The sequence below is a fragment of the Ambystoma mexicanum genome, chromosome 4q, assembly GCF_040938575.1.
Source record: "Ambystoma mexicanum isolate Mex_15411 chromosome 4q, UKY_AmexF1_1, whole genome shotgun sequence".
In the NCBI taxonomy this organism is placed as follows: Eukaryota; Metazoa; Chordata; class Amphibia; order Caudata; family Ambystomatidae; genus Ambystoma; species Ambystoma mexicanum.
Window position 1 is genome coordinate 381,592,857 of NC_090928.1, and position 27,368 is coordinate 381,620,224.

The following is a 27,368-nucleotide window of genomic DNA, read 5'->3' on the forward strand; positions in this document are numbered from 1 at the left end:
ATATCGTAGGTGGCAATACGGGTCATATTCCTCCATTTGCGATCAGTGTCTGCACAAAAAGTGCAGTACTCATAGACAGAAAAAGAGCTTCTGACATCTGAATCCTCCACTAAAGAATCATTATGCAGTACTCCGAAAACGTGCCGCAACACAGGAGCCAGCATTGGTACGGCCACAAGGCACGTTGAAATTAAGTTCACATCATCATGAACATCAGCCAAGCAGAAGTGCAAGATGTTCAACACACAACGGGCCAAGAAGACCCATTCATTCTCAGGCTGCTCGACAATCGCAGCATAGCCATGCCGCACAAAAGATATGGAAATCGCGGAAGGGGCCAAAACCTCACGCCCATGTCCTCAATGTTTCCTCAAGAAGCCACGATACAATGCAGTCTATCCGGCACCAGGCAACACAGTAACATCAAAACTGTTAGTCGTCATCCAGGTCATCAAATTCATTCGCAAGATGGAGATATTTGCCACATCTTCTCGCATGTCCCCGGACCCTCCCGAATTGTCTCCACACAAATCCACAAGCGCAAACCTCACACACAGGGTCTGGAGAAAAAGAAATCAGAAAAAAACAACATATCAATGAAGTACATCACTCGCGTAAATAACATTTGTCAGCGGGAAAATTACTCAATTTTCTCTTTCCTGGTTGCCTTACTAGAACAATTTGATCTTCCCCTGCTGCCGTCACATCTTCTGGAACCAGCGGACCACTAGGTTTCTCAACCCAAACCTTCGCTTCCAGAGCCATTCTGTCTGATGAGCCAAAACCTGTATCCCCATGAGTAGTTATCACAGTGGGTGCCTCTTCCTTCTTTACCATAGACAGCTTTACAGGTACAATAATTAGCTGTGCCACCCTATCACCCTTATGGATAGGTAGTTTGTTCTCTCCACTTTTGATTAGGATCACTTTTATCTCTCCTTGATAGTCCGCATCAGCAATCCCTCCCAATACCTGGATTCCTCAGAATGCTAATCCAGATCTAGGGGAAATTAATCCCATATGATCTGATGTCATTTGCACTCCAATTCCTGTGTCGATAACACTGATTCCTCTGGGTTCAAGTCTAATCTCCTCCCTCGCATGTAAATCCACCCCTGCAGACTCTGGTGCTGCTCAATAAGGAGCTAGAAGCTCCAGGTGACATTTCCCAGTGCATCAATGTTTCAAATGCTCTGTCCGGCTTCATTTGTAAGGTTGGCGTTAACATACGCATCAATGGAGTCTCACCATTGGCGATTGGTCTTTTATTCAGCACTTGCACTGCATCCAAAACGCGCTCACGCCACCCTTTCAGATTACCCTCCCCAGTTTTCAGCAGCTGTTCCTTCAACAAACCCTTCATTCTCTCAATCAATCCCAAAGTCTTGGGGTGATAAGGGACGTGAAAAATCCATTTGATGCCCTTTTCCTGACAATAGTCTTGAATCAATTTACCCTTAAAATGTGATCCATTGTCCCTCTGAATCTGTAAAGGTATTCCATAATATACTGCCACTTGATCCAACAATTTGATAGTATTCAACTGCGTGGCTCTCTTGCATGGTAGAACCATCAAATATCCTGAATACATGTCCACAATTGTGCACGCATACTGACATCCTCTGCTAATTGGCATCAGACCGATATAATCGGTCTGTCAAATGTGTCCAGGTACATACCTCGCTTCAGTGTATCACGAATTACATGTGTAATAATAGATCTCTGTTTCTGATGCTGACACAATGTACATTGCACAATTACTGTTTTCACTATTTTTAAAGGAATGCTAATTCCTCAATCTTGTGCCCACCTGATAGTAGCCTTTTCTCCAAGATGCCCACTTTTCTGGTGTGCCCATTTAGCAATCCCTTCCAGATCATTTTCCTCCGACCTCGCGTCCACAGCTGAATTTTTGGCATGTTCATCTGCAACAGAATTGAACCAACGTTCCAATGAGTCTGTCGCGCAGTGTGCATCTACATGATAGGCAGTCACTGTACTATGCATCAACATTTCGGCAATATCTTGCCATAGTTCTTTTCCCCATAATTATTTTGCATGAATCTTCCATCCATTCTTCTGCCATGTTGGCAGCCAAACAACTAGTCCATTTGCGGCAGACTATGAGCCACTGTATACATAACAACAGCCAGGCGCTTCTTGCTTCAATGCCTGATAAACTGCATACAATTTGGCAAATTGACTACTCTTCCCTTTTCCTGATGTTGTCAATATTTTCTTCATTTTGGTATTTATTACCACTTTCTTCCAGTGTCGCTCAGTCCCTACATATTTAACTGAGCCATCGGTGAACCAAGCATGTTCAGTTTGTTCACTCATCAAATCCCCATAAGGAATTCCCCATTTTACAGGAGACTCAAAGACTTTGGTCCCCTCTGAGCGTTCCAAATCAACCAACGGAACACCAGCCACTTGCTCATGTAATTTCTCAATTCCACCCTTCCCTGTTTTGGCACGATCTTGAATGTACCACTTCCATTTAATGATGCTACCCTTTGAGCATGTCCTATTCAATGTGTTTTAAGAGAGCTCAGTACCCACTGCATGATCGAAATTTCCGGTCAGATCAAAACATCATGACCCACCATTATCTGCTCTGTATACACAAGAGCCCAATAGAATGCCAACAATTGCTTTTCAAAGGGAGTAAATTGGCACCAGCTTTCGGTAAAATACGATTCCAAAATCCCAAGGGACACGCTTCCTGTCCTGTTTTTGCCACAAACTCCAATTGGCATAATTTTAATGTACAGACACAATCAATACAACTTCCCCTGCCCTTAAAGGCCATAAATCAAGCACTCTTTGAATCGTATCCTTTGCTAGCTGAAATGCTTTCTCTTGCTTCTCGCCCCACTGGAAGTCGGATTTCTTCCGTGTTACTTTGTAGATAGATGCTAAAATCTGCCCCAAGTGTGGTATATGTTGTCTCCAGAATCCGAACAACCCTATGAACTGTTGAGCTTGTTTTTTATTCACAGGTGTAGTAAACTCAAGGATCTTGTGTTTAGCCTTCCGCACCATCTCACAATGCCCATTACGCCTATGAATTCCCAGAAAAATCACTGTCTAACTTGGAGCTTGGGTTTTTGTTTCATTCATTTCCCATCCTTCCTTTCTCAAACCCTCAATAATGGTGTCTAGGTGCGTCTACACACTCTACATCCAGTTTGCACAGGATCTTGTCCAAATGTTCCACCACCAGCCGGTGACAAATGGTTGAATTATGCATGTACCCCATGGGCAAACGTTGAAACGTATACTGCCTCCCATTCCAGAAAAATGCAAACAGCTCCTGACACTATTCTGTAATCGGCACAGTGAAGAATGCATTTGCCAAATCTATCACTCATACCAAGTTCTTTCCAACTTTTGCACATTTTCGATCAAAGTAACCGCATCTGGGACTGCGGGTATTAACAGAGGAGTGTACTTATTCAACTCACGATAATCTACAGTCATCCTATAGCTTCCATCTGGCTTCTTAGAAGGCCAGACTGGATTGTTCCAAGCCGTGGTTAAAGGACTTTGCACACCTGCTTCAAAATATCCCTTAATAGAGTCTAAAATCTCCTTCTGCCTCCCAGGAAGACAATATTGTTTCATAGATACCCGGCTAAGGGAACCTGCACAGGGGCATTTTCAATGTTCCCACAATGATGCGGGGTACACGTCAATGCACTCACCCCAAACTGATACGTTTTACCTCCTAATTGTAAATTCAATCGTTCCAGAATATCAAAACCAATAATATATTCAGGTATGGGAAGAATTAACACTTGGTATTTTTTCCTTTTTAAATTACCAATTTTATTGTCAACTGACTGCAGGGGTCTCTTTCCTTCCCAGTCCTGTGATGGTAAAATGTCTGCCATTAAATCTTCAAGGATTCCCATGAATTAATGAGGTCTCTGCCCCGATATCAATCGAAGCTCGAACCTCTTGCATATTTCCTGATTGCCAGAATAATTTTACATTCACACAAGGTCATCTGTCTACCTTAATCCGGGCAGACGCTACCGGAGTTTGACCACAATCCCATTCGTATTTCAGATGCGTGTATTTGGACTCTGTCTCCAACATCGCACTCACAACCTTTAAATCAGCAGAGGTCGGCTGATATGGTGAAGGCATACCCATGGAGCCGTCATCCATCTCCTCCTCAGGCGACGCTGAAGGGGACTTATCCCCACTTTGCTTGTTCACATCCTGCCTTTTCACTTGTTTATACCGCTCTTTCCCTTCAAGCCCTTGTTTTTATACAGCTGATACATTTCGCGAGTTTCAATTCCATCAATATCTTCGTGCGGCACTCCATCTTTTAGCAGCGTCAAAACCATATATTTTCTGGATATCCGTGAATCTCTACTAGCGAACCTCTTTCCAGGGTTCTGTTTATTACTTCGCCCCTCTCTCTCTCTCATGGCCTCTCTTCCGTCTTGTCCCATTCCCCTAGATCTAACTGTCTGATAGCATCCACCACCTCATCTGTTAGTTTACCGGTCATCCCCATCAGCAGGGCATAATTACATTTTTGTATGCCGGTGGAGCAGTCGGAATGCTGGTGTTTCGTGCTGAGACCGATAATCCCACTACCCCCATATGTCCTGGATCCTCAGTATGGATGGCGTCTTTCATGGCTTGCTCCTTAAGTCTTTGAATTGCCTTTCTCAGTGTTTACCACTTCCTCTCATCGCTAGGCCTGTCCGACATAATTGGATACTTGCGATTACATCGTTGGGCAGTTAACTGTAACAAAGACACTTGTGAATCTCTCCCTTGACCATCTGGAGGCAGCCCTGCACATAATACTTATTGAATATGGGTTCCATGGGACAACGGCACGAACCTCGGAGAATCGGTTGAATCTACAAGAAGACCTGCTGCACCTCTGTTAAATAATCTAACCATCCATGTTAACAGAGGCTCACCTGCTCTCTGTTTCAATTGATTAATTATTTCCCCAACCTCTTGTTCAGAAATAATCCTCCAGCGTTGTCAAATCCACAAAACCTCCTCCAGGATTATTCGGATGTGTTCCAGCTCGTCTATGCGTGACTGGTTTAGCGGTCACCTCTTTGCCATCGAGCTCTGGTTGGGGCGGTACTTCCCTATCTGAACCACTCTCTGAACTAGTACTGTCGTATTCATCCCCATCCCATTGGTCGCGGTCCCAATCAATCTGCTGGTACGTTGCTACCGGCACCCTAATTTCCGGACCGGGAGACTTGTAATGACCCCCATTCATCTCTTGAGCCAGCTTCTGTGCCCTGACTGTTCTTACTTTTCTGTGATAATGCTGTTCTAGCCAAATTCGGGCACAAACCGTAAATGCAAAAACAGCTGTTATTGGGACACCCGGATAGAGGGTGAAGGTGCCTAAAATGGGGGCACAGCAGTAAATGCAGCAACTGTTAGTATTGGGATAACTAAATAGAGAGAGAAAGTGCCATGGGGACACAGCATTAAATGCAATAACAGCTAGTATTGGGACACAAGGATAGATGGAGAAAGCGCCTAAAATGGGGGCGCAACAGTATATAGTGGACAATTGGCCCACACGCGGATTATGGTTACCTATGACAGTTTGCCTGAATGCGAGATATGGTTGACTAACGCAGTCTAACTTAGATGCGTGATATTTCTGGATAAGACATTCTAACTGGTTAACTAGTACAATCTACCAAGATGCAAGATATGACTAACGTACAACCGTGCGTTATGTGCAGCAGACTACATGTTTTAGGTATTAAGATGGCCAGTTTAATGGGGAGCAGTGGTAGCTGGTCCCCCTGTCCAGGCTTTGCTTACCTTGTCAGTCCCAGCTGGTTGACGTCTCGTGAGGAAAACCTTTTCTTTATTTGGAACTCTGACCAGATGGACTCAAACTGCTAGTCAGGAGACCTGTCCCTATCAAATAAATGGGGGAACTGAAACTAGGAGTGATTCCTGGAAACACTGGGAGATGGCAGAATAAAGAACAGAGAGGGCAACCTATATTGCCCGCTTTCCCTTTTCAGTTGTTTTTATAAGTGATAGGGCTAGTTTAGAAGTTAGAATTTGGACAGAGGGCAAGGTTTATTATTTTGACTGACACATTTTTACAGGCACCTTAGTCTAGTTTATTAGGCAGGAAGTGTCCTTATTAGCAATTGGGTCAATAAGGCGTCGCCTTTAATTTAAATAAAACTCCTGTAGTAAAGACATGTCTTCTGTTGCAAGTCTTTCTTCTGGTATGCCACAGCATTTGTCTTCTATTCTGAGCATACCCCAAAAATACAACACCACAGTGTAAACACTCAGGCAAGAGAGAAGCACCCTCTAACTCATGCCCTGACACTTTACATTCAAATCAAGAAAGCCTGAAACAGCTTTTCAGACCCACGTCTTTAGGGTCATTAAAGAGGAAAGATGACTCTGTTCTGAGGGAGCCTTAAAAGAAGAAATTGGTACACGGTTTCTGTTAGGCAGAGGTTAACACAGGCCATTCCAGTTGCTCCCCTTCCAATCCCCTGCCCTTCTGGGATGAAAAGAAGATATTTTCAGCAACCAGACACCTAACTAGTAAATGACCACGTCCCTTTTCAGGCCATTACTGATATAAAAATCATCATAGACCACTGTAACCCCAAATTACTTTCCATCAAAGAAGGATACCAATGCTCCCTAAAGGCTGCAACATTTTGGCCTAGAATTTAAACCTTTTGATGCCAATCTTAAGTCCTTTTTTGGTCGCATCAGTGTTTGACATAAGGTATCTCCTTGGCATCCTCAGCCTTGGTCTACGGTCATTGGTTTACACATGTGCCAGGGATGCAGTGGATGTCGTTTTCTTTGACTGTTGTGGTTTTGTGAAATCCTGAATCGAGGCTTCTATCATGGTACATTACTATGCATTTGGTTTCTCCATGTAATATTAGTATGAGGCCGGCAGGATATTTGTGTGACACAGTCAACCATGACACACTTCTCAGTACCCTAACCTCCAGCATGGGCTTTGATAAATGTACTTTAATTTATTTTAAAATCTTATATAGTGCAGCAAATTGGTCAAAATGCATTGGGGCGCTGTACAGCAAGATACAGTTTTAGAAAGTACCATTTTACAAAAACAATGTAGGCAATATCAGTATAAAACATCAGCTTTCTAGAATATCCTAATATCAAAAAAGTAAGATAAAAAATGCAGACAGTGAAACTGCATTTATGGATAAACAATTCGAAACAAATGTGTCTGGAGGGTCTTTCAAAACTCAAAAATAATAAGGAGCAAATGAGCAGAAGGCGGCAAAGCAAACCAAGCATGCTGCTGCCGAAATGGAATGAGCCGATAGACAGGAATTCCTAAAGTAGAGAATGTCTAAGTGTTGAATGTTAGAGCTCCTAGTGAGCCTTAGTACACCAGGAATGCTCAGTTTGATACAAAGTATGATGGCTGTCCTAAAACATCAGCTTTTTAAGTGATACAGCAGATCTTTAAAAGTGACCTAGGGTGAATTGGGAGCCAGTGGAGATAAATTAAAGTGGGGGTAATACATCCATCCTCAGATGGTTTGGATCATACCTCGATAAAAGACACTAACTCTTCAAATGGTAACTAACATCCTGTAACCTCCAGAGTCCTGCAGGCGTCCATCCTTTCTCAAGTCATCTTTAGAGTCAACGTAGAGCCACTGGGGAACTCTTGGATAACCCTGACATTAAGCTATACCAATATGCCAATGAAACACAGTATAGCCTGAGATCTCACAATGTTGTCATAATCCGCTGGCTACACGCCTGTTTCTCCCTCAAAAAGTCCTGAAACTGAACCCCAACAAAGATTCAATTAATTCTCCTCATGGTTTAATCCAAGAACACTAAAGTCCAAAACTGGCTGTTTGAAATGAAATTCACCCCCCTACCTCTCTACCAGGACTATGCTACTTGCAGTCAATATTGATGGCAATCTCTACTTGCATCCCTAGTCACAACTTACTCTTCTGTCCAAGTACAAGCCCTTCCTCCCAGACTCAGCTTTTAGAACATTGTACACATGCTTATCCTCTCCCACCAGGTTGCTTACATTGCCCCCTCCTGATTTGGGTTCCAACCTCACCCATAGCCACTCCGAAAACCACCCACCATACCACCCCCTAACTAGACAGCAGCTCACCAACTTGAAATCAGCAGGGTGAAAACCAAAAAATGCAAGAATGAATGAACAAGAAAAAATGTCTTCCCCTGCTATGCACTTACTGTATACAGTTCAAGAATGTTTCTTAATCCTACCAACTCAAGAACTTACACATAGGCTGTCTACCTTGTTCAAAATAAATGTGGGGGACATCTTAACCTCATTCCGTTTTGTCGCGGTTTATTACGCGGTCACACCCAACTCATGGAGTTCCTTTCCCCATAATGAATGTGGCGCACAATAAAGCACTTTAGTTTTGATTCATGTTCTATTTGGTGATGCTGCCAACCCATCTCGCACCCAACCCCAACTAATATCCGGTGCCACAATGGAATAGAAACCAGGCCGGTGTGTATTCAGAATATATTTATTAATTTATTTAACCAAATATCCCAAATAGATTAACATTAGCCACCAATGTTGTGGCAACACAAGAACAAAATGACTTCCGTAAAGGCACCAACATAGAGATATGCTGTCACAATTAATTCCTTTTAAATCATCAACCAATACAAGAAAAGAACAATTCATCACACACACATTGATTTCCAACAGGGTTATGCTTTACTCCCAGCAACCCTAACCCTCCAAACATTAATTAGACTCGACTCCTCTGAATGGGAGGACAGTGGCAGGGAGTGGGAACACAATGGGAAAATTGGTTTTTGGGATATTTGATCACAGAAACAATATGGAAGACAGAAAAGCAATGGGAAAAATTAGTTTAGCCACACCTAACAACACACAGGGCTTTGGGCTTTTATCAGAACACAATGGGAAAATTGATTTTGGGATATTTAGCACAGCTGCAATGTGAAAGAATAGAAAGAAATTGGAAATGTGTTTTGCTACACCTAACAATAACACACAGGACTTTGGGGTTTTGGTTAGAACAGAATGGGACAATTGGTTTTTGGATTGGAATCACAGATGCAATGTGAGAAAGAAAATGCAATTGGGAAAATTTGTTTTGCCTCACCTACAAAGAACAGGTGGGTCTTTTGGGGTTTTGGTCAGAGCACAATGAATACAAAGGGGCATTTTCGTTTTTCACCTTGCATATGCAAAGGCACTACCAGACTTCACACTTCTGATTTAAAATGAATGGGATCAAGGGGGAATTTCGTTTAGCACCCTGCGCCCACACGTGGAAACAGAGTTTGGGATTCATTCTTTTAGCAGATCTTTATCTATACCGGTTCAAAACACACTGGGAAAAGATTGTTGGTTTCGAATGGCAACAATACAGATAGTGTGAATTCAATAGGGGAACTAATTGATTTACTTCGATTAAATTTGCTAGGGATTTACACAGGATATTTTCACTGGGGAAATAACTAAAACAATGCTGGAGGAATATAGGGCCTACACAGTCTATGGCTTTGGGGTAGTTCTACTTACAGGAGAGGCCTAGAACTGGGCATCAGGGAGCATCAAGGCAGCGCTGGGACAACAAGGGGGCCAGTCAAGGGTCTCCTCTCCAAGGGGTCCCAGTCAGCTTATATGTCTCCTGGTTCCTGCCTCCAATGCAAGACTTAGGCCTCTCAGCTGGGATGTTTCTCGACAGATTTCGTCAGCAGGTTGAATCTCTTAATTAGTGTAGGATCTCCAGTTCTAATGCTAACCAGCTTATTTATAGGGCAAATGACATCACTAACTTGTCATGATTCTCGCGAAAGGGATTGGCTAGTCTTCATTACCCACCTCTCACCTGTGTGCTGAAAGGACAAGGGGATGGGGGAGTGCTTTGGGATAGCTGTAGGAGGAGAGAGCTTTATCATCTCACTTTGACAGGTGGGTTCTGCATGTTTTAGGACATAGAAATCCCACAACGTGGCAAGTACCCTACATTTCCAAATCTTTACATGTATGAATATATTTATAAGAACTACATTTTAAAGCAAATCAGATGAGGCTAGTCTGGAGTCTGCACGTCCTTCCTGTGCCGAGCTACAGTTTTTGTTCATTTACTCAGGAGCCATATCAATGAAAAATATGACACTTTACAGTCGTCATATTAATTATTACCGGCATGCTTTTACCACCATTCGCTTCTCTTTGAATCAAGGGAAGGCCCAAATCACATTTTCATTAATAACTTCAGTTGTGTTTATCCCACCAAAATCGTTTTAGCATGGTTAGAAGGGGGTGACTGTCACCTTTAATAGAAGCCTCGTATGACCGTTGTGACATGTACGCTGCCCCTTCTATGCGATAAAATGTATGTCTCCCATTTAAAAACTACAGTTTCATATCCTCTGTCACTGTCATGATTCCTGCCCCTCATGTCCCCAGCCCTCCAAGATGTCAGGCTGGAGCCAGGCCACGATCACCTACATGGCCCTCAAGGGCCTCTTCATCCCTCCAAAGACCCACTTGGAGTCAAACTTGGCGCTTGTGGCACCAGACTCACTCACTCCCATAGGATAACATTGGGGATTGGACTTGTAGTGCATTGATGGGGACAAGATGGATGCCCCCACATATTTCGGTTCCCAGAACTGCATCTGCGGTCTAGTCTTTTGGGTGTGGTTCAGCCCAGAGACACCTCGGATACCCAGAGACTATTTAAGCCAGACCCAGGCTGAGAAACATGCTTTGCATTTTCTGCACCTGCAGCGTGACACTCACCGTGTTCGGATCGGTCTCCAGTAGGCCTGCATCTTTCTTATGCGCTCAGCTCCTGCAAGAACAAGAACACTGTTAGGAACAGCCTTACCTTGCGGCGCTTCTGCCCATCATTCATCGCTCCTTCTGTTCTGCGGGCATCTTCGGCGGTGTCATTCCCATCCTGGCACGCCGCTTTCTAAGGAAAAGGGAAAAGAACAGAAAAAAGGCATTAGTAAGCATTCTGCAAATCTTCGCTTATTTTTAAATACTGTACGAGCTTCAAACGCTTACCTGAATCCCAGCCGCTCTGGCGGAACTCTGTCTCTGGAACTTCTCATCCATCTGCAAGAGGGAAAAGACACTCCAGGTTAGCGTGGAAACATCTAGAGGTGCCGCATACCGCACTTACCCACCGCATTTGTTCTTCATAACCGGCATCCACGCTGAAAACGTTGCGGCACCTAAAAGACACAGAAAAAGAACTCAGTTCAATGCAAATACGAAAGGGGTGCATCGTGCATCGCGCTCTCACTCACTTCAGCGCTACTTATCTCAGCAGCACGCCGCCATCCCCAGACGCCGGCCATCATCTAAGGAAGGAAAGGAACGAAGTTAGAGAACTGTTCAAAAGACTCATCATACTTACCTGTCAGACTCTTGCCAGTGAAGTAACTAGGCAGCAACGAGCCTGCATCAATCAACGCGCCCCTGCGCTGAAAGCAGGACGGAGAGCACACTATCAAAGAAAACAAGGTGAGCTGTGGATCAAAGGGAAGGGTTGGACCCCGGGGAAGAAGGGGTTCAAGCACACAGAGACAATAGGGAGTTAAACTCTACCAATCCTGTGTTTCAGGCCCAGTCTCCAGTCAAATAGCCTCCAGGGAAGCTTTCGAGGTCGTAAGAGGTCAGAACAGGCTGAGTGACGTCCCTGTGGATACCAGGTGAGCATTACAGTCACTCTGGCACCCACACTTGCTCCCTAAATTTCGTTTCTCTTCAGGCTCATGGCCTAAGCAGAGCTGGCTGATTGCCATACTAATGGACTTTTTATGGGAGACTTTATCTGGTCTTCACCGCATTTCTGATCTAAAAAGTATTACTTTCTTTTATTTTTAAGGAAGGGCAATGATGGATGAAGACAATCAGGACTGTCTTCAGGACAGGAGAGGGGAGGGGAGGTCCTGGAGCTTAGTTTCACATGTGGAAGAAATTACCATCCCTATATCCGGCCGCAAATAGCCTTTAAACTTGCACACAATTGTAACTTTTCACAGCATCTTATAAGGCTTTCACAGTTTCAACATACATGAGTGTTGCTTTGAAATTGTCTGTATGGATAAGCTTGTTATAAGCAGAAACCATGTTCACACTTTACAAGTCTGGTGAGCATTTCACTGAGCATATTGTCAATCTGGATGAGGGGGAAAAACAGAAAATGACATTCTTTTATTTATTATACATGAAATGCTTCACTTTAGCTGCCTGCAGCACAATTCTGGTATCCCATTGAAGATGCTGTGCACTGCGGGTTCTTTATATGTCAGTGCAGCTCTCCATAGATTGTCAGCCAAAAGTCTTCCTTTTCCTTCCTGAAATGCATTGCGCACATCTTAGCATTTTCAGATTCAGGCCCGCTTTCTTTCCTTTATAATTTTTTTTTAATAGGCTGTATGTCAGACATCATTTCTGTGCTGGACTTATATTTCGGTGAGCACTCATAACTGACTCTGGCCTCTGTATTTCTGGAATCCATGGGTCATATTTCACACCACATTTGACCCCAGGGTATCTGCCCGGATAATTGAGGAAACAATCTGACCCACCTACTCCGTTAAATTTTCCAATGTCATCGGAATGACAAAGATGTATAAAATACAAGCTACGCCATGTTCCTTACACCTGAAAATAACTCCTCTCCACCTTTGGACACCTCTTTGGAGTTATTTTAAATGCATAATTCTCCTCAGGGCTGTCGCACCCCCACCCCTCTATTCTGGCTATAACCACACCACTCCTTAAGAAAGTAGGCACTGACCTCTTCTATCCTCGCTGACTAATCTCCACCGTAGCATTTGAGGCAAAACTATTGATCATCTCGCCACAAACACATTTTAATATTTAAGGGGGCCATTAACCTTTTCCATAATAACCAATCAGGGTTCTGCCCAGGAGGAAGCACTAAATGCACCCCGGTTAGACACCAGAGAATATATCTTAAACAAATGTACAGTAATTGCCCTGTTGGATCTTTCTGCCACATGCAACACAGTGTACCATTAATACTGATCTCTTGTCTCAAATCTTTTATGTACATCAAATGTATCTCTCTGCAATTGATTTCCTCTTTCCTTATGTATTGTGTTGACAGTCACATTTGTCCTTTCACATCAGAATCCTCCATCCAGCCACGTGCCTCAGCGCTCCACCCTGTCCCCCTGACTTTTCAATTGTTTAATTTGTCCATTGGCTTCACTGATCAATCACTTGAACCCGTCTTTCAACAATTATGTGGACGACACCCAACTTAGACAGCAACTTGAGGATTAGGACTTCACAGGCTTCCTGCTGTTTCTTCATGTCTGTCAACCATTTAAATATTGATGATGGAGAGGCACCTCTTTCTCAAACCAGGAAAAAACGAACTCCTATGGTATGGCTCAGCTCAAGTAGTGAGTACACCCAGAATATGCCCCCCTGACCTCAGCCCACCATCTCTTGCAGCTCCCAAAGTCAGAAAGTTGACTGTCATTTTTGATCAACACCTCCTATTCTCTAAACAATTGCAGGTGTATCCAGTAGTTGCCACTTCATTCTTCATATGCTGCGAAGGGTTCTCCCAGCACCAGGCATTAACCATAAAGTGCAAGTAATCCATGCCCTACTAATATAAAAACGTGATTACTCCAATAGCAGCATGCACACAGGCCATCCAGAAAAACTGTCTCAAATGATCTTTGGCCTGACAAATGGCTGTTGATTGTAGTCTGCTCCCCATTCCTTACCCCTCCCTAGCTATATTATACTCTCCTCTTCCTGTGTACAGCTCTCAATGGCTTCTCATCTGTGTCTGAAGTATAGAAAACACTGGCAATTCATATATAGCCCTTCCATATATAGTCCCATCTGTAACTAGCACCGCCCTCCTGCAAATTCTCAGTTATGGGCCCTATGGCCTTCTGTTTCAGAAGGAGTAAGTTGTATAAATCATTAGAGTTGAACGGACTGGCTTCTTAAAGCAACCGTTGGTTTAACAAGCAACATGTGTAGCATCTATTTCCTCGTTAAATATGAGTGCTCAATTACCTCTCAAATTGCCTTGGGCAATCAAATGTCTGCCTTGATAGATTCGTCCCCGGCTGTTCATGGGGTTCCAAACAATTGCCATTGGTAACTAATGCGCTCTGCAGTAAAGCCTGGAAGATCTTCTCCACAATTTAGTGCAAGCTATTCCCCCTCACCCTTCCTCCAGCCCTGGACTTCTGATGTTCCCCCACCTGTGCCTTTGTTCCAAGTCCTATTATGTGCCATTTTCATAACCAGTTCTAGCCTTTCCATCTTGTGTTGGATCATAGAATCCTCCAGAAGAATCTCCTTTATATGCCCCAGGAAAGTTTCATCATTTGTTCAAGACTAAGTTTCAACTTTGTGAAATACCCAATTAGCTCTTTTTTTGAGAGCTTTGATACTGGACTCTGCAGACTTTAGATCTTCGGTATTGCAGTACAGAGTTTCTGGGCGAATTGTGATATTGTTTCAGCTACCCATGCACAAAGCCAAAGGAAAACACTCAGCCATACATACCTTTCTCACACCACTTTCGCAAAGTATCTTTTTTAAACAGTACACTCCGATATGGCGGAGATCCGTTAAATTACACAATACTTGTCATTTGACAAACATACATTCTTCATGTGGATTACAAGTTGAGCACGAGAAACATTGTAAACTAAAGGATTTTGTCCCCAGGGTGAGTAAATGCATCCTTTCACGTGCTCCGCTGGTACGCATCCAGCATTGCCTGCTGTTTTGGCTGTTAAATAAAGCAGTTCACAGTCGTTTTTCTGTTCAAAATTTGAAATCATTTGTTGTGCCATGTTTTGTACTGCGCTCGGAGCTGTCTGTCTATCTATGGTTGTGGATTAGGATGTTGGAGTCTAACAGTGCCCAGGTACTGTCATCAACGTTGAGAGACTTTACATCAGCCCATTTACGCGCACAGGAACTGGAAGGTCGCTACTTCTTTAAAAAAGGGCAGGATTTCACATCGCATTGATAAACGTGCCTTGGGTGCTAATGTGTGTCCAATTGTTTCAGAGACTACTCATGTGTTGTCACTATGTTTGCAAATACATACCTTTTTAAAACAAATGTCCCCTCTGGTTGCCTCATGAGTACTTGAGTTTTTTTCTGGGAAATGCAATTTGCGCATGCCCGGTATGTGGCAAATGAAAGGTATATGATTAATGTTTAAGTAACGGCAATGTGCTGCTTGGAAACATTATTTTCTGATCTGTTGTAAACTGTCCGTCACTGCATCTACGTGAGTGGCGTTCGCTTGCATATTTTATTCCTGTGTATTATATGTTAGGTTTATTGTAAAGTGCTACACGTTGCCTTTCAGACAAGATCACCTTAAATGCGTGTAGTACAAGCACATTTTTGTTTTAAATAATATTCGATAATTGTCAAACAGACTTTTGTAACTACCACTGGTAAGTTCCAGTGCCACACAACCTTTGTTTCCAGCCTCTGTATTTCTTATTTTCTACGCATCGGAACCCGTAACGCACACCCTTATTACTCGAATGAAATGGAAAAACAGCTAATTAGGTGTGTTATGTAAATGGCATATGCGACGACCAGGAGTCACTTTCGCGTTTTGTATCACTTGTGAAGAGACAAGCCTGTGACTTGGCACCATTGCAGCCCTCTGGCGCCGAAGGGAAGAAGGCAGCTGTACGCAGGGCCGGGCCTGCCATCGCTGGAAGATTTCACAGTGGCAGGGGCCCCAGCCCCTGAGGGCGGCACTTGCTTAGCTTCCGGGCAGATGTTAGCGCATCGCATTTTGGGTTCCGGAGAGAGGGATCGTATTGACAAGAAAATGTACTTAAGACATTATCCTAAAATGCGGGGGTGCAAACTTGACAACATAGTGCAGAAAATGTCTGGAGGTTTGAAAAATAAAAACGCGAACTACATCTGACCTGCTTGTTGTTGGGAGAGCAGGGAGAACAAAGAAATACGTGGCTGCTGGCAGGGAAAAATATAAGATTTAACAGAAAATAAAATCATGCGATAATTATTAGTTTGTTGGAAGTTATAGTCTTACTTTAATATATTATTTTTTATTTCTTAATTTCCAGTAAATGATTTGGATTCACTGCTGTCCTCTCAGAACACTTTCATAGCAAAATTAAAAGGCGAATGCCAATCACTCGCAATAAAACTGGAGGAAGTTGCAGAAAAAAGCAGGTAAGTGGCACAGCTTGTCACACGACATGCGTTTCATTCTTCTAACGTGGATTCTGTTTCCTAGATCGCACTTTGTTGCTTGATATCGGGGTATACTTGGATAACTGCACCTAATGATGAAATCATACTCAAATGTGTAGATAAATCAGTACATACATTTATTTAAAAACATGTTATTGAACAATTCTGCATTATCGAGTAGCACCATCTTTCTTAAGCACTTTTGGGGCATGGGCACCTTTGCTTTAAAATGTAATTCTTATAAATATATTAATACATGTAAAGATTTGGCAATGTAGTGTACTTGCCATGTTGTGGGATGTCTATGTCCTAAAGCTTGCCAAGCCCCTCCACCGAACTAAAGGAATTAAGGGATCCAGAATATCTGGTCGCGCCCCCTAAGTCGCACTTACAACGCATCGCTGCAAGGCAAACCCTCAGGCTACCAAAATAAGCATGGGTACTCCCTTTCAGTCCTCTTACCCTCTTCATTCTTGCGGATATCAGAAAGATATACAAGTAGCATTTCAAGGGCAACATTAACAGTCCACGACAAGGGTACTTGTGTCCTAGCATAGGTACAGACCACTTTTCATTATTAGCAGCCACAAGGACGGTATACCGGCCATAGTATAAATGCAGGACACAGATCGCATGAAAAAGGTGCACATAATCCAGAATAGACAGACAACTCAGATAAACTGCCTCCCAGAATACAAAAGCGCTCAAGTAGGGATAGAGGAGACCAACTGGAAGCAAGGAGAAGCTACCAGGTACGTGTCCATATCCAGACAGACTGAGATTAGAAGAAGGACATGGTTTTCAAGTGGTTTTGCCATTAGAGAGCAAATAAGTGGCTGTGTTGTGCAATATATCAATGCTCACTATTATTATAGAGCAGGGGTCTTAACCCTTTGGCTCTCCAGATATTTTATACCACAATTCAGATTATCTCTAATCATTGACTATACAGGCTTTGGCTGATGGAGAATTGTAGTCTGAAACATCTAGAGAGCCAAACCTTGCAGAGAGAGCCATGTTCCAGAGGAAGCAACACTACAGCCAGGACACCATGAGTGAGGCTTTTTTGAAGATCATACCCCGAGAATGTAATAATTCTGAAGGGGGACAATTTTGAATGGTTCAGGGACTGGCAATTTTTACAGGTTAGGAAATACAAGATTAAATGAGATGCCCAGGATCATACATTGGTTAAGCACTGAAGCTGGAATGTGTGCTCATTCTGTACTTTATGCACTTTACCACTTCGTTTTGAGATCTTACCATGAAATAAATAATCCCATTTTATAGGACTGACTTGGAAAGTGGGAAAATCACATAACAATTTTTTTAAACGAAATGCTGTTGAACTGTATTATACAAAATGGGAATTGTTCTAGCTTCATTGTCTTCATCATCAGGTGAAGTATCTGAAGTACCAGCAAATGGATTGATGTGAATTTATTTTTGTCATTTGTATTTATTTCAAGTTTGTAACACATAACAAATATCTTCAGCAATAATAAAAACAAACACATCATTTTCAAAAACATGAAATCCTCCAAGTCACATCCAGTGTAGTAACAGCGGCCCAATAAACTACCAGCCTTGCCACCATATATGATTGAATGCTCCCCCTATTGACTGGAGATCCCCAAAATCAGTAACATAAGGGTTGACGACACAAGAGACAAAAGGAGGTAATTCTGGGATTAAGCACAATTACCACCGGTCAACCACGCAGGTACTAAGCTTAGTATACACCTATTGGGGGGAAAAATGGGATTTTGCACTTTGAAGGGGGTTCTTCTCCCCCCTGGAAAGGGATACATATGCCACTTTAACCAACTCAACCTTCCTCCTGAGACTCTGGGGAGTATCCATGAGCAGGATTCCAGCAGGGAGGAGTCGCCCTGATGTGTTCCATATTTTGATATAACATCCCCACTCATCTGGCCAAATCATCATGTGCCATATGTCAAATCTTCCATCAAATAAACATCCGACACTTTATGTAGCTAGTCCGCTATCCTCCCCGTGCGTATGAGGGCTTCCCACATCTTCCGAAATCTATGTTTCGTAATCCTTCAGTGGGATCCCCAAGAGAAGCGTGAGAGGGTCCTGCTGCAGGGGAACCCCAGTAATTTCCTTGATCCAGCTAAGCAATTCTGACCAGAAAAATCGGATCCAAGGGCACACCCACCACACATTTTATGATATATGATTTGGTATTCATAATGCGCCTGCACACAAGTGTTTCTAAGCGCCAATGCATGGAGGTCCCCATACTCATACGTCCCGTCCCCTTTCCTCCGTCCTTGTTGGCGTCCCTCAACATGGGGACGCTACCGTAATCTTTGGCAGCGAAAAATGGGAGCTTCCACTTTAAATTTAGTATAGCGTGTGGGGGCGTGGCCCTAAGTGTAGGAACACCCCGAGGCCCTGCCCTCCAGCACCTTGCCTCAGTCCATTTTTCCACACGGACAGTGTCAGACCTGGCACCTAGGCACAGAAACTTTCCAATGTTCCACGCACTCCCCTTCTTCACCTCCCTTCAGTGCCTTGCCTCCCTCGGTGCATGTCGGCAGTAGGAGGCTTCACGAGATGCGCTGCCTGTGATTGGCCATTCCTGCTCTCGGACCCTCATGCGCAGTGCCTGTGGTCCGACCACCGCTAGAACCCGTGTGCAGATTGCAGTTCTTTCGGTCATCGTTCTTTGAAGAATCATCTTTTCCGCTGGAGAGAAGTCTTCCACATTTCACCACCTGGTCATCTGAAGGACTTTGGGGCCAGGACCTTGCGTCACAAGAAGGTAGGTCCTTTGTTCTCTAATGCACCCCTGCCCAGAGACTCCTTCCTGGGGCCTCTGGCTGGGAGGGTTCCATTGGCCTCTAATACGGGTGGTAGGCCTAGAGGCAAGCAAGGCTATACCAGCTAACATCAGCGGCCCCAAGAGGGAAAATCGCACCCCTCTACAGATTTCTAGACAAAACTGACCTCACCAAGAAGGAGAACTACATGCTTAGCTGGGAAAGGGACCTGGGACACGAGCTAGGGATGGAAGAATGGGGGTGCATCTGGTGCCGAATGAATAAGATCTCTAAATGTATCACAAATAAGGAGAGCGTGGTGAAGGTATGTTATAGATGGTATATCACCCCAGCAGAAATTCTAAACAAAAGTAACCCATCACTCTCACCTCAATGTTGGAGGGGATGTCAGACACTACTGCATCTCTTATGGACATGCCCGAAGTCAACCCGATTCTGGAGGGAGGTCCTAGAACAGATCCGGCTAATCACGGGACTGCCAATACCATGGGACCGGGCAATCATGCTACTGGGGGACTCAGGCAATGGGGCATTCCCATTGACAGGGCATCTAGCGACCCTAATCACACACCTGCTCACAGCAGCCAAGATCACTGTAGCCCGAAGGGTTCTGTGCTCTCCATGTGGTGGACGAAATGCTGGGATACAGCAGTTGCAGAAAAAATCTCTGCCACTCGGTCGGAAAATATGGGGACATTCTATAGGGCCTGGTCCCCCTTCCTAGACTACGCTGACCAGATCCCCGGGTAGGGCCCACCAGCCATGCGCACTTTGTTGGTGCACGGAAAAATGACCCCTCCCATCCTACCTCCTATAGCCCCCCCTTCCAAAAGCAAAGGGCCGCGAGACCCACATACATGCGGCAAACCCCGATCCCCCCTCACAGGCTGCCATTCCCACTGTCCCACCAAAGCCAGAACTAGACACTAAATCTTGCCAACAGCAGTCGACCAGCGACACCTGCCATTGAAATGTCATGAATAACTTTTTGTGCACAACAATGTCTCCCCCTGATACATTGTCTCAATGCTTGCTGATATGCCTCTCTGTAAGTCCCCCTATTGTTTTTATTTTGTTTGTTGTATTTGTTGGAATTGACCTTGTTGTAAAAAACCAAATAAAATGATACTTTGAGAAAAAAGAAAAATCTCCTGCTTGCCGTATCCAGCCTCATGAAGAAACTGTTGGGTATGTCATGCGGGACGTTGGTGAAGTAATGTAGTACTGTGGGGAGAACCGCCATCTTTAGCAGCGCTGCTCTACCCATTAGCAATAGGGCTAGCCTTGTCCAGAAGTCAATTGATTTTGCCACTCCATCTAATACCCATTGTGTGCTGTGGGCGTGTTCTGCGCGAGAGGTCATGATATATATCTATGCCCAGGTATTTGAAGGTGTCTGTGTTACAACGTATTGCTAGTGTGGGTAGCGAATCTTCCTCCCCTCTAAGCCCTGCCAATGGGAATGAGCACGATTTCCTCTGATTAACCATGATGCCCGAGAGTTCTGCGAATCTATCGAGAAACTCCCATATATACTGTAAATTACTTTCTGGTTGTATGTATAAAAGCATGTTGTCTGCATGTATAGATAACAGATGGTATGTATCATGTATCTTTCTGGCTGCCTCCATATATTCACTATAGAGAAATACTGCGATTGGTTTGAGGGCCAAAATAAAGAGCATAGGGGACAAGGGGCATCGTTGTCTGGTGCCCTTCTCTAGTTCCGATTGTTCTGGCAACTGACAACCCATCTTGACTCTGGCTCCCGGTTGGCTATCCAGCTTTTGTATCCATTTAATGTATCTCGGCCCTACACCGAATCGTTGGAGTGTAGCTTGTAACCATGACCATCTGATAGTCAAATTCTTTGACAGCATCTAGCGAGGTTACTGCCTAGTGATTGGTACAAGCTTTGGTGCAATCTATGATGTGATGTAACCTTTGAAGATTCCATGCTGTATTCCTCCCTGGCACATATCCTGTCTGGTCCGGGTGGATTAGATCTCTTATCACCTTTTTAAGTCTATTTGCTAGTAGGGCGGTAAGTAATTTGCTGTCCTGGTTCAGTAAAGACAGCTGTCTATGTGAGCTGCATTCTGTGGCTGGTTTGTTTGGCTTAAGCAGGGGTATAATGATAGACTCTCTCAGTGATATCGGTAGAGAACCTGTTTCATATGCTTTCTTTAACATGTGAAGCAATCGGGGCGCGACATCACTTATACATTCCTTATAAAATTCACTAGGTAGTCCGTCTGCGCCAGGGGTTTTACCAGACAGCAGTTCCTTAATTGTACCGACTAATTCTTCGATAGTGATGGGGGACTCCAATAGGTCAGCAGCTGTGTTATCTCAGCATGGAAGTTCAATTTGGGACAGAGCTTCCTCTAATTCCATCGGTTGTAACTCAGATGATTCCTTATACAGAGCATTATAGTACTTGAAGAAGGTATTGTTTATATCTAATTGTTTAGTGCATGGTGCGTTGTGGCTACTTGTGATAGAGCGAATCATGTCCCGCTTGGTGTCATTTTTATAAAGCCAGGCCAGTAACTATCCGGGCTTGTATCCCCCCGCATGTTGTCTTTGCATGTATTTTGCGTAGTTCAGTGTGCCCAGCCTGTCCCAGTGCTTTAAGCATTCTTGCCTATGTTTGGGGGGCAAGTATCAGAGTTTTCTGCTCTCTTTTCTATTTCCTCCATTGCTTTTTCCGCCTTAAGTAAGTCTTTAGTGATTTCCGTTTGTATTCCCCCTGATTTGACTATAGCTTCACCCTTGATTACCACCTGAAAGGCTTCCCACAATGTACCTGCAGATGCAACACTGCCTGTCGTGGGGTACATTTAAGGCCCTTGCAGAAGTCCCCTTCAAACAAAAACTGCATGGAAATAATGCGGAAAAACACTGGCGCTTTTCTTTCCATGGCGCATATGTGTGGCGAGCACTAAACTCAAGAATGCAACCAAAAGAAGTGCTCTGCATTGTTTTACCTCCATTTGAAATCATCTCAAAATTACCAACATGCAGAACGGCACCACATTTGCTGTTCTGTTTTCTGAATACTAAAGCTGCACACATGACACCCAAGATGGCTTTGCAATTTGCTCTTCATTTCATTTCAAAACATCACAAAGTTGTGCTCTTGATGGAAACCCATCCTTGCATTCTTTACTTCTGCTGAGTACAAAGATGTGGGGCAATACATTTCCAGAACAGCTGATGTATTGGGAAATCACTTGAAAGGCAAAGAGGTTGGTTTTCCATTTAAAAACGGCTTGTGTTTTCTCTTTCTATAAATCGTGCACAAACTGCAGTAAGTGAAAGAAATAACGCTGTGTTTCTTTTGCTCATGTCGATTTCAAAGAAATGCTTGGCTGCATATCTCTCTGTGTCCAGAAACTGACCATATCTGTAAAAGAACCCCAGAAGATTAATTAGCAAGAAACTGTGTGCTGCGGAAACGGCATTGGTAATCTCAAAATGAACTGAAATAAACACGCGCGTGTATTTACTCTTCGGAAAATCAGGAAAATGCTGTTTAAAATTAAGATGACAAATGACAGTGTTGCTTGCACAGAAACAGTATTGTATATGTGGGGGGCTTGCAATGATATGGTTACCTATAATGTACATTATCAGGGTAATTCATAGAATTTTGCACAAAAGTGGCGCACGCGGCTGGCGCACAGTGTGCGCGTGCGAATGTCTGCGCCAGCCGCGTGCGCTAAAATCGATTTCGGCGCACAGCGTATTCATGGATTTTAGCCTCCAAAACCAGCCGTGGCGCAGAGTAGCGCAGCGACCCTGCAGGAGCACCAGTTACGCCCCCAAGAACGCCCTTGCGCAAGGAAAAGCCATCAAAATTCCCAATTCAGTGCAAAGGGCTGCGCTAACCCTGGACCAGCTTACAGGGCTGCCAAACAGCAAACGCCAAGCGGGGAACGTGTATTACTGGGGTGCGCGTGAAGTTTCACACGCGAAAGGGCCTGTGCAAGTGGGGTACGTGTATTACTGGGGTTCTCGGGAAGTTTCACACGCGATTTCAGCAGGGTACGTGTATTACGGGGTTCGCGGGAACTTTCACACGCGAAAGGGCCTGTGCAAGTGGGGTACGTGTATTTCGGGGGTGCACGGGAAGTTTCACACGCGATTGGCCTGGGTACATGTATTTCAGGGGTGCGCGGGAAGTTTCACAAACGATTGGCCTGGGTACGTGTATTTCAGGGCTGCGCGGGAAGTTTCACACGCGATTGGCCTGGGTACGTGTATTTCAGGGGTGCGCGGGAAGTTTCACACGCGATTGGCCTGGGTACGTGTATTTCAGTGGTGCGTGGGAAGTTTCACACACAATTGGCCTGGGTACGTGTATTTCAGGGGTGCGCGGGAAGTTTCACACGCGTTTGGCCTGGGTACGTGTATTTCAGGGGTGCGTGGGAAGTTTTACACGCGATTGGCCTGGGTACGTGTATTTGAGGGGTGCGCGGGAAGTTTCACATGCGATTGGCCTGGGTACGTGTATTTCAGAGGTGCACGGGAAGTTTCACACATGATTGGGCTTGGTACGTGTATTTCAGGGGTGCGCGGGAAGTTTCACACGCGATTGGAATAGGGTACGTGTATTACTGGGCTGCGCAAGTTTCACACGCAATTTTGCTGTCAGAGCGGGGAACGCATATTTCGGGGGTGCACGGGGAGTCCTACACATGAATTGCCAGTGTGGGTCCTCCCAGCTGTCCCCTCTACCCCTCCACGGCCCCTGCAGGCAGCCCACACCACAGGGGACTACCCTGCACCCCTGGTCATGTCCCGCAGGCAGCCCATCCACCATGGGCATGCCCCCCAGCCAAGCCACATGTCAAGTTGCAATATGATCACCAACTCATGTCTCCCAGCACCCCCACCCCCCAGCAGTGAGGGGCACCTGCCAGCAGGCCCCCACTCATGTCCCACACATGTCCCCCGGCACCCCCACCCCCCAGCAGTGCAGGGCACCTGCCAGCAGGCCCCCACACATGTCCCCCAGCACCCCCACCCCCCAGCAGTCAGGGGCACCTGCCAGCAGGCCCCCACACATGTCCCCTTGCACCCCACCCCCCAGCAGTCAGGGGCACCTGCCAGCAGGCCCCCACACATGTCCCCCTGCCTGCACCCCCACCCCCCAGCAGTGCAGGGCACCTGCCAGCAGGCCCCCACACATGTCCCACACATGTCCCCCTGCACCCCCATCCCCCAGCAGTCAGGGGCACCTGCCAGCAGGCCCCCACACATGTCCCCCTGCACCCCCACCCCCCAGCAGTCAGGGGCACCTGCCAGCAGGCCCCCACACATGTCCCCCTGCACCCCCACCCCCCAGAAGTGCAGGGCACCTGCCAGCAGGCCCCCACTCATGTCCCACACATGTCCCCCTGCACCCCCACCCCCCAGCAGTGCAGGGCACCTGCCAGCAGGCCCCCACACTTGTCCCACACATGTCCCCCTGCACCCCCACCCCCCAGCAGTCAGGGGCACCTGCCAGCAGGACCCCACACATGTCCCCCTGCACCCCCACCCCCCAGCAGTCAGGGGCACCTGCCAGCAGGCCCCACTCATGTCCCACACATGTCCCCCTGCACCCCCACCCCCCAGCAGTACAGGGCACCTGCCAGCAGGCCCCCACATGTGTCCCACACATGTCCCCCTGCACCCCACCCCCCAGCAGTCAGGGGCACCTGCCAGCAGGCCCCCACACATGTCCCCCTGCACCCCAACCCCCCAGCAGTCAGGGGCACCTGCCAGCAGGCCCCCACACATGTCCCACACATGTCCCCCTGCACCCCCAACCCCCAGCAGTCAGGGGCACCTGCCAGCAGGCCCCCACACATGTCCCACACATGTCCCCCTGCATCCCCACCCCCAGCAGTCAGGGGCACCTGCCAGCAGGCCCCCACACATGTCCCCCTGCACCCCTGTGGAACTGAAGACTCCCGACTGGGATACCATCGCTCCACAGCCCAGCCCCAGGACCCAGTTGCCCACCCACACCTGCCTCTGGGGTTGCCATGTCGGGCACACCACCATCTGAGACCACTGGCAACCCCCAGCCAGGGAGGCAGAGGGCCACCAGCTTCACTGCCACCGAAGTTGGTGTCCTGGTCGAGCAAGTCCTGGGGCAGTATGATGCCCTCTTCGGAAGTTCGCACGCCGACATGGAAGGACGGACCAGGATCTGGACGGACATCGTGACTGCCATCAACGCGGAGGGGGTGGCAGTCCGCAAATTCCAACATGTCAAGAAGCGCTGGGAGGACTTCAGGTCCAGGAACCTCAACAAGGCCCGGCGCCTCTTGAAGGCAGCGGATGCCGGGGCCACCTGTCGGAACATCAAATGAAGGTCCTGGAATGCATATCCCCAGCGCTCCACGTCCAGGTCCTTGAGATGCAGACCCGTCTGGAGTCGAGCGGTAAGTGTACATGCATACTGATTGTAAGCTGTGCATGTGGTGGTGTGCCAGTAGTGTGCAGGTTGCACATGTGGTTTTGTAGGGCCATGTATGGATGTGTATGTACAGGGCCGTGAGGCTAACACATGCAAGTCCTCTCATGTGTGAGACACATGGATGATGCATGTGTGTAAGCTTGCATGCCAAATGCAGATGTGTGAGCACACATGTTTGAATGACTGTGTATGTAATTTGGCATGGTTGTGGTGTCACACATGGATGTCGGTTCCAGCTGCATGTATCTGCACCGTGTACATGTGCATGTGTGTGTATTTCACAAGGGTGCAACAGTGATGCTACATGGATGCTTGGGACACTGATATGTAGAAGACTGATTGCCAGATGTGACATGGATGCCGATCTCATCACTGCAACAGTTGTTGGAGGTGTACACATGCATGTAAGTGTGGTGGCGTGTGTGCATGTCTAGTGCACTCCCTGTGTTTCATGTGATGTCTGGCTCACCTTTGGCTGCTCATGCTGTTGTATGTGTATGGATGGTGCTGGCTATTGCCATATGGCTGTGGAATTGCTCATGTGTGTGAGTTGACATGCCATGTGTGTTGGGGATTGTGATGCCATGTCTGACGTTTGACACTGCCACTCATGTGCAACTGGCATGTGTGTATCAGTCCATTGTACAGTGTCCTGATGCCTGTCTCCTATCTCTCCCTGTCTGCAGCGTCAACTGATGAAGAGGGCGGAGAGGGTGCTGTCGAGCACAGCGGCGGGGATCACACCACCAGCCGGAGACGCAAGGCCCGGCTCCCCTCCCAGGTTGTGATCTCGTCAGGGAGTGAGGAGTCTGGTGCCACGTCCCAGGCCGCAGCTGCCGAGGGTAGGTCCAAGAGGCGGAGGTCGGAGTTGGACTCCTCGGCAGCAGAAGGGGCAGCTGAGACCCCACAGGGTCCGACGAAGGAAGATGGCACGGAGTCATCCAGGTTGGTGGGGGGTTTGGTGGAGGAGGAGGCCGCGCAAGGGACAGAGACGGGGTCTGGAGGTGGGGATTCCACTGGTGCTAGTGGTGCAGTGCAGGGGCAGGGACAGGAGGCAGCACAGGCCGCCGCGGAGGTGCCTGTGTGTAATCCTGTCCCCGATCCTGTGACTGCATCATCCCGCACCAGCAGGGATGCCTACGTCCAGACCCGTTTTCAGGGAGGGGATCCGCTTACAACAACTGGCCTTCTTCTCCCTGCGGACGTGGCTATCTGGGACCAGGTTGAGCCTGTCCTGGATGGGGTGGCGTTGTGTCAACAGGACATGCGAGGTGACCTGCAGTCTTTTCATGGGGAGACTGCACGTCATCTCAAATGGCTCGTTGACCACGTGAGCCTACTGGGACAGGTCACCCAGGCCGGATTCCCCTGTTTGCTGAACCTTGCTTCGACCCCCTCCTCACCTGAATGCCCTATGCGCCAGTCGTCCTCCGTGCCATCTTCCCACCCATGTATCACCAGGGGACCCTGTGGGGCTGCCTCTGACCGTGCGGCCAAGCTGGTGGAGGACACATCCCTGCCACAGTCGGGAGCGGACAACCAGCAGGGGTGGCCACCTCAACAACTGCACCCCAGCCAGAGGAGGATGTGCAGGCAGCAGGAGCCAGGGCACGGGCACAGGCACAGCAGCAGCAGCAGCAACAAGGTGGGAGCCATGATGGCTTGGGGCCTTCGACATCGGAGGGGCAGGCATCGGCTGGAAGGCAGGAGGACCCAGGACGGGAAGTGTCTTCTGCGTGGCAGCGGTTAGGCCATGCTATAGATGCGGAGCGGCAGCGGGTGG

At 46.6% G+C, this 27,368-nt stretch overlaps 1 protein-coding gene across 6 annotated transcripts in view; it reads left to right on the forward strand.

The window, feature by feature from the left end:
- The window catches only part of SDCCAG8 (SHH signaling and ciliogenesis regulator SDCCAG8), a 2,836,880-nt gene that overhangs the window by 1,871,158 nt on the left and 938,354 nt on the right, over nucleotides 1–27,368 (forward strand). For all 6 annotated transcript variants that reach the window (XM_069607958.1, XM_069607955.1, XM_069607954.1 and 3 more), the window contains one exon: nucleotides 16,171–16,279. In XM_069607958.1, coding sequence (XP_069464059.1) covers nucleotides 16,171–16,279 — 109 coding nt within the window. The remainder of the gene's footprint in view (nucleotides 1–16,170; nucleotides 16,280–27,368) is intronic.